The sequence below is a fragment of the Diadema antillarum genome, unplaced genomic scaffold, assembly GCF_040938485.1.
Source record: "Diadema antillarum isolate AM-2024a unplaced genomic scaffold, OU_Dant_1.0 seq00001165_RagTag, whole genome shotgun sequence".
Classification (NCBI taxonomy): domain Eukaryota; kingdom Metazoa; phylum Echinodermata; class Echinoidea; order Diadematoida; family Diadematidae; genus Diadema; species Diadema antillarum.
Window position 1 is genome coordinate 387,673 of NW_027271972.1, and position 8,724 is coordinate 396,396.

The following is an 8,724-nucleotide window of genomic DNA, read 5'->3' on the forward strand; positions in this document are numbered from 1 at the left end:
CCGTAATACATAAACTGAGATCTCGTTATTATAGTCTCCTACTTAACTATAGGGATTTGACGCTCTTATAGATAGCCATGGAAGATGCTGACAGGAAATCTCTCCCAAACAGTCCAACTGGTACTTTTATCCGTTTCGATTCTCTGACCGAGCTCCTTCTTTCTGCGAGTTGACGAGAGCGAAAGAAAGCAAGGGAGAGGGTAAGAAAGATGAGCCTTACTGAAATCTAAATTTAGGTCATATCGGAATAAGAATACCATGAACGTATGACAAGCAAATGTGACTGAGGAGGCAACAACAACGAAAGAACGAGTAGACAAAAACATAACCACCAGGCTTAACAAAGAGGCAAATTAGGGTCGATCCTTATTCCGCTCTTAGGAGCTTTTTGGAAGGAACTTCTCCATCAAAATACCACGCACTAGTATACTCACGGTACATGCACAAGGTCAGACGCATTATTTCGCATATGAACAAAATTACAAGAATCATCATTACACAATCACAATTGCAGGAGTTAAACTGCCATTCAGTTGTAAATTTGTCCAATGTTTCATATCAAGCCTCATCAATAATCGCATCATTCTCCATTTATTGAATTTCCGAACGGTGGGTACACAATTATGACATGATACGACGTGCGACTGGACAGTGATACATGTAATGCCCTGTTACAAAACAAAAGTCTTCGTGAAATGTTAGCGAACAAGGTATTGGTATCTGTTTTTATGCGGCCTGGGGATGCCGCTAGGACTATCATGGACGTAATTATGGCGCATCCAATAAAATGAAGGCTAGGAGGGGCTCAGCCATTATGTATTGACACGAGTAGGATGCCGCGCTTTTGAGCATTAGTCTGACGAGCAAGGCGTCACGTTCGAAGTTGATTCGCACTTTTCACGCCTAGCACACGGTATCCGGTTTATGTTACCTCTTAACCATCGTTCCCCGCGACAAATTTTGACTTGACGAAGAGCTGACGCAACTACATGCAAGAAAATGGCTTCACTCTTCTCCTCCCTTTTTTAAATCAGTCTGTCATATCAAATAAAGAACTGTCATTATCTTCCACAGTGGAGTCTGCGTTGTCAAACTAGGTGATAAACGTGAAGTGCGGATGTCCTCCTCTCTCTCTCAATTAAATTGATTATGAATGATCGCGCCTCTTCCTCTATCAAGGCTGGCGAGAACAGTAATAGGGCACGAAATGCTCAGTGGCGCCGATTCGCGCTGACTGACAGTCGATTTTTTTTTCCCCACCAGAACTTCGCAATGTTTGCTTCGTGCCGGCCTCAAACGACGGGAATGGCGTTTAGGTTCGCTTTCCTATGTGGAACCATCATCCCGTCATACAGGTCACGGAAAAGGCAAAGCCACATTAAGGCAGATGCAACTACCATCACCAACGATGCCCAAATCAGTTCTGATTCTGGGGAGAGACAGACCATTTTTAGGACAAAAGCTGATAACAGGGCTTGACACAAACAAATATCCCCACAACAGGATGTAGGTAAAGAGACAGGTCATTCTTAAGCAATGACTCGGACCCTGGCTTAGGGTTAATGGAGGAGATTTTGTAAGAATTCAATCAGTGTAACAGCATGTGATGGATGAAACGATTAGCTGATGACAGGAGAGTAACACCTCTTAAACACCTTACTTTATTAGCCTGCGATGATCGGTAATTCCCTCTTCCGCATCATCGTCTCTCCCTAACTGACGTGGTTACCTTGGCAACCATAAAACATGATCCGTGGGCATGCAAAAACCAGAGCACATGGGGATAAGATATCAATCCACGTTTTCATTTACGCATGCCTGTAATGAACAGACGTCAAAGAACTTAACAGCTTCTCGGTTGGTCGAGTATACTTCAAACCCTAAAGGCATTGGATCCACGAAAGTGCTACAGAAATAATGGATACAAAATGTAGTATGAAGCAAGTTCTAGGGTATCATCCACCAACTTGATCCATGTTTCAACAAAAATTTTATAAGATTACGAACGCATACGTTCTAGTGAAGCATATACTGTGCATCTTCCTGATCTCGTCGATAATATCCGCAAAGTGATTCCGATTTACACTCATTCCGAACCTGTAACGCCTTCTTATATTTCCATTCCATATAATCCTACTGTACTACTGTAAATTGATTTCTTTCACCAATTAAAGTAGGTTTCGAGTCAAAAGTGGGTGTGAAAGGTGGGGGCATTTCCGTTACAAATAAAGACGCTAATAACACACATGCAGATTGATATAATCAGTCACACAAATTTGAGTGCTTTTAGACCGCCTAATATTCCCAGTGCACATGACCAGAAGTTTTCTTTGAGAAGTAAATGACAGGTGAGAATAGAGATGGATTCTGACTTGTCATTAATCACACTTTTGTGATCAACGTTGCTCATCTTAAATTCTCTGCCTCGGATTTAGTAGGAAAGGTGTTCTCGTTGATGAATAACGATGCGTTCGTGATATGAAAGTCTATTGACTTTTTTTTCTGTCTTCTGTCCATGTTGTATAGGCATCAGCGCCAATGATTTGCTGGAAGCGTTCGGCAGAATGTTTTTCGAGTTCTGCGTCGAGTCTGGATACGACAAGATCCTCAACGTTCTCGGCTCCAACACGCGCCATTTCCTGCAGAACCTCGACGCCCTCCACGACCATCTGGCTTCCATCTACCCTGGTATGCGAGCGCCCTCTTTCAGGTGCAGCACCCGCGAAAGTGATGGCGCCCTCGTGCTCCACTACTACTCCGAGCGACAGGGCTTGGAGCACATCGTCATCGGGCTGGTTCGCAGCGTTGCCAAGACGCTCCACGGCTCTGAAGTGGAAGTCGAGATTATCAAGAATAGAGGTGAAGACTGCGATCACGTCCAGTTCGCCATCATCGAAAAGAAGAAGACAGAACGCATGTCGACAGCTCTGCACGACCAGCAGAGCCTGCTGACGCTTTCGAAGGAGCCCAAGATCAGTCCGTCATCCCTCTGCAGAATCCTGCCTTTCCATATCATGTTCAATGAGAACATGGAGGTAGAGCAGGCCGGGAACTCTCTCCGGCGAGTCGTGACGGCAATCAGTAAGCCAAACTGTCTCATCACAGACCTATTCCACATTGTGCGTCCTCACATGGATTTCACATTCAAGTCCATTCTCAGTCACGCCAACACCATCTACGTCCTGGAGACCAATCCTGGCGTGGTCTACTCCAAGAATCCCCGCAACGGATCCATACCTGCGCTCAAGCTCAAAGGTCAGATGCTGCACGTGCCTGAGTCTCGCGTGCTCCTCTATCTCTGCTCTCCTCATGTGATCAACCTGGACGAGCTACGTCGACGCGAGCTGTACCTGAGTGACATCCCACTGCACGACGCCACGCGGGATCTGGTACTCATCTCAGAGAGGTTCGAGGAGGAGTACAAGTTCACGCAGAAGTTGGAGATCCTCACCGACAAGCTGCAGCAGACGTACCGTGAAATTGAGAACGAGAAAAAGAAGACGGACAGGTAACTTCCATAATCAAATACTCAATTTATGTCTTCATGAAATGTCCACAAAGGAATTTATACCATCATCATGCTTATCACAATGTGATTCGTTAAAAGTTGTACAGTATTTCTGTTACTCGTTAATTTTGCGTCAAGTGGTGCAAAGGCACGCTGAGTGTTCATGTCATAATTTTTTCAGAAACAAGACTCTTCTCTTGTCACTTTTTCAAGGACGGGATCTTTTTGTGCTTTTGCGGCTAGGGCAAAATGTCTGATTATGGAACTCTTCATTCTCCTGTCCATAGATTGCTCTATTCCATTCTTCCCCCATCCGTCGCAAACGAACTCCGCCATCGACGGCCGGTGCCAGCCAAGAAGTTCGAGTGCGTGACACTCATGTTCAGCGGCATCACCGGCTTCGGGGAATTCTGCAAGAAGTATTCGAGCGACGCCATGAAGATCGTCAACCTCCTCAACAGCGTCTATACGAAGTTCGACGTCCTCACCGAACGAAACCCAGATGTATACAAGGTAACTTGAGGGCAGGAGGACAGGTATATCCCATAGTACCCTCGGGAGTATTTAGCAACCATGCTGAAATTAGTATGATGTGTGAGCAGTACCAAGGGAGCGGTTAGTCCAATGCGGCTTAGTGATCAGTCTGTATACATGTAATCGTGACTTTATCCGTTAATGCAATTACATCGTGGTAACTGAAGCCAAACAATCATCTTCGCTTCAATAGGCTTTCATTACAACATGTTTGTCTGAGATTCTTTTTGTTTATTTTCAATCTTCTACAATCTGACTGTGATACTTATCCGGTCACTCAAAATGGTCTCCCTCATCGAAACATTCTGTGGAATGCTTTCAAAAAGGGAGTTCTGCATTTTGTTAATAGAAGATCTTCTAAACCAATTTTATGTCTTTGATTTTTATACTAGTAACTCATCGAAATCGATCAGAACGTGCTGACTAAATCCCATCACAATCATTCTAAAACAGGTGGAAACTGTCGGTGACAAGTACATGGCTGTGAGTGGCCTCCCCGTACCCTGCGCGGATCACGCCCGATGCATCGCCAGGATGGCACTGGACATGAAAGAGCTGTCCAAGGAAGTCATGATGGAAGGAGTTCCAATTGTTGTAAGGGTCACCACTGGTCACCATTGGTCACCATTGGTCACTGGTGTACTGTTCTTTTTTCTCTGTGGTTATCATCCTGTTTTATCCCCAATACACAACTGTACTGACTTTCCTTTTGACAAAGAATTAAGAGTCAATATTGCGGCTATCGAGATTACTACTAGAAGGAGGCAGATGTGCATTTCGGTGTTACTTAACATTCATCCTGACTTCGTCTTGGTTCTTTTCCTTGCTTCTATCACCTTTCCTCATCTCTCCTCTTCTTTTCTCTTTTCATCCTTTCCACTCGCATCACTCTTCGTATTGCTGCTTCTTCTTTGACGATTCCTTCTTGTTTCATTTTTGCGCGTTCCGATTAGACCTTCTCTCCAGCATCCATCTCGTTTTTTTTCCCCTATTCCATCTTCCATCATTCCCTCGTTCATAGCAAGTCAATGTCCTCCCAAAGCATTTCGCCACATCCCACACACGCTGTTCCTACATTAGTTGGTTTGTGTCCAAATGAAATTTGATTTCAAATACATCACAGTGATAATGAATCAAGCAGAGGCATTTAATAGCAGTACCGCTTACGCACTCAGCAGCTAGTGCACGCGGTAAATTCATTGGAAAATTTTATAACATTTGGCCATGCCCGAAAAGTCGAAATTGCCCGGAGAAGGATCTTCTGGCGTATTTTGCTCATAATACCCACATGCACATCTTAAGCCCATCTTCCCTTCATGCGTACAAAACTTGAAGACGAACCCGTTGGTTTCTCACTCATAACAATAACTGTAAACGTCCATGTTGACAAATGGCGGTAATCCATCTTCCATGTTCAGAAAATGTACGAAATCACGGCTTTAGGGGGCCTACTTAGCATTGTTTACATCTTTCTATATTTGTCACCGGATTACCATAGTGATAGGGAAACATCATACTTAATAAGAACTGCTCTAAAATCTGCTTACCTCATCATGCATGTCATCTCGTTAAAACGTGGAAATGGCCGATACCGTCCGCCCTTTCGAGATGATGGTCGTAAAGTCGTCTAAGTTTCACAGTTGCACGACGCGACGCATCCGCATCCTCAAGGCTTTGTCAATGATGAATGTAGCGAACATAATTTACCGCAGGATCTACGACGAAGCGCAGGCACAATATTCCTATCAGGGCAGCTCACAAGTATGCCAGCGTCCCAAAACATGCTACTATAATTAGAACATGGAAGCACTGGGCATACATGGCGGTGTCTGAGAGTCGTTATTTTTATTTTTATAGGTTCCTTGTGTACTCTCTACTATCATTTATACATAAGAGAGAGTGCCATCTATTTCGTCATAGGCCATGTGGCATAGCTTTTCTGTCGTAAACTTACCGCCTAAACACTAATTACTAATGACATACACGACTGTGTACGCTATTACTTTTGCTATATATTATATTCTACTCATGCATTGACATTAAATTATACCGAATTTGTGATGTACACACCTGCAGAAGACGAGGCGGAATTCAGGACTGAAAGTGATTGAATCGATTTCAATGTTTAGGAAAGCGGAGAACGCCGTCCGAGATTTAATGCCTTAATCCATATCTCTCTTCTCATCTCAAGAAAGATGTACATTGGGAGAAAACTTGTAGGACCTACTCTTTTTCTAGATCATTAACATGATAAAGCTCATGACAAAAGACTGATGAAAAATAGTGCGAAATACGACAAATGATTATAAAGTGATGATCATTTAAATGTTAAAATTGTCACCCCAGAGTGGGTGTATCGGTTCAATGACAGACGCACCTGTCTCCATTTGATTTGGCCATGAAACGCCAATAAATGCACCATCTTCGAGAATCTTAACATGATTTTATGTATCCGTTAAACAAGTGCCCATCATTAAAGTCAATGCAAGTTAAATGCATTCTAAAGTATTGGAAAAGCCAGATTCTAATCTTGTTGTTTATATTATGAAAGGGAATTTCAAATATGCAAGCAACGTCCTGTAGCTAGGCTCGCTCGGGACCAAGATGAAATGTTGCAAAATTGGTGGTTCACTTTTGCTCACATTGCCTTCATTCCACCCACCCCCCCCCCCCGAAATGATTCTTCCCTCTATTGCCATGACGACCGCACATTCTTTATCCTCTTACAGATTACGATTGGTATCCACAGCGGGGAGGTGGTGACTGGGGTTGTGGGCCATCGCATGCCACGCTACTGTCTCTTCGGCAACACCGTCAACCTCACGAGTAGGACGGAGACGACAGGTGTCAATAACAAGATTAACGTGTCTGAAAACGCCTACGAGTAAGTAGACGTGGTCTATACTCTTGCAGAAAACAGTGAAATACTAGTATGAAAATTATAGCTATTTTTACACTACACATTATGATAATCTTTACTTGACAGGACGCATTGTCTTCTTTAATGTGATATATTAAATGAGCTTACTGTGACACTGATGGTTGATCATCTGTAGACAATCGAACGAGTGAGGCCTGTAGCGTTCATTATTGAAACTGGTGTCATTATCATTATATATTATTATTACTATTATTTTTATTATTATTATTATTATTATTATTATTATTATTATTATTATTATTATTATTATTATTATTATTATTACCATCATCATCATTGTTACCATTATGATCATTTGATATTTTTTACAGTTGCCTGATGGACCCACAGAACGAGGACCCGACCTTTGACTTCGAGTACAGAGGGCTGGTCAACATGAAAGGCAAACCAAAGCCAATGAGGTGCTTTTTCCTTACCCGCAAACCGGCCGTGGCAGCGGCCGAGCCCTAAATGAGTAAACGGAGTTGTCGTCACGCACAACAAATGCCGGATTTCGCCTGGGAACAAAATTAACTCTGATTTGTCTTTTCTCTCTATTATAGGGCGTTTACCTGTCACTCACTCCCTAATAGATCGATATAAAGTGGACGTTTTATTTATCTGTGATCGCGCATGCATGAACAAAGATTCTGGTTTAGAACGACGAAACTATTTTTTTTTTTTGTATCAAAGAAAAAGAGGAGACTGCTTCAATTTCGGCTGTCTTAACTCTGGCATCACCTTAATATCTATGCGTAATACTTCCTGCAGATAATGATACTCTTTAGAACTGTCTTTTATTTGGCCTGGCTAGCTATACATACATAGCACCTGGCGACACTTAAGTGGTTTAGGCATACTTGAATAAGTCTAAGCAGTGGACATCAGAGAAATCTTTTCTATGTGCCAAAACTGTGAGTGTGTGCATGTGTGGGTGTGTGTGTGTCTGTGTCTGTGCGACTTTATTTCAGTGATAAATTGCTCATAAACTTTAGTAGTATGACTTCAAATGATGAGTTAATCCAAAATACAAGTAGACATGTGTCTATTAAACGTAGTAGTGTCTTTTAACTCGCACAAAGTTTCTGTTAAATCAATATTCGTATCTTTGTTCACTTCTTTTAAGTATTTCGGAGCTCTTTCATAATTCACAGAGCACAACAGCACTTAAAGTGGGCTTGTCAGAACAGTAATCGCTGAGCAGATGTGAAGTACTTTTAGGAGTTGCGATTCGTATCCTGCGCAATGTGGCATTGATAACAGTGTAGTGGTAAGCTTGCATCATTAATAATCAAGTCACGTGCTGCGCAAACGTCTCATGGCTGCATAATTACTGTATAGCTGGAATGTATTGTATTTGTTTCCTCGCGAGTTGCCCAACAGCGCTCGTACAGGGCTTACATTAAATTTGCATGTTTGGACGGGCAAATGCAGAGCTGGTCAATTTTCATTTCTTCGTCTTCTTTCGTTTTCATCAACAACATCGTTTCTAGTTTGCTTTCTTTTTTTTTTCAAAGTAGTATTTCTGAATATCTTTTCTGAATTTGTTCTTGAATTGGTTAATCAGAATGCCAATCGGTTCTGTGTTGTCTGTTGTTTTTGTTATATTTTTGTTTGTTTTTTATAGTGTAGGGAGATGCAAGAATAACAAATAGGATGAGAATGTTTAGACTCTTTCAATATATCCTTTTCTACTATAGGAAGACGTTCTCTCCAATTTACATGACAAAGGGTGCAGAAAAAAAATGAGTGTGCAGAAAGT

The 8,724-nt window shown here is 42.3% G+C and overlaps 1 protein-coding gene across 1 annotated transcript in view; it reads left to right on the top strand.

The window, feature by feature from the left end:
- Positions 1–7,479, top strand: part of LOC139744372 (guanylate cyclase soluble subunit beta-1-like) — a 49,636-nt gene extending 42,157 nt beyond the window's left edge. The window contains exons 4-8 of the mRNA XM_071654813.1: positions 2,527–3,508; positions 3,796–4,021; positions 4,496–4,636; positions 6,772–6,926; positions 7,295–7,479. Of these exons, the coding sequence (XP_071510914.1) occupies positions 2,527–3,508; positions 3,796–4,021; positions 4,496–4,636; positions 6,772–6,926; positions 7,295–7,433 (1,643 nt within the window). The 3' untranslated portion in view covers positions 7,434–7,479. The remainder of the gene's footprint in view (positions 1–2,526; positions 3,509–3,795; positions 4,022–4,495; positions 4,637–6,771; positions 6,927–7,294) is intronic.
- The last annotated feature ends 1,245 nt before the right edge of the window (positions 7,480–8,724 follow it).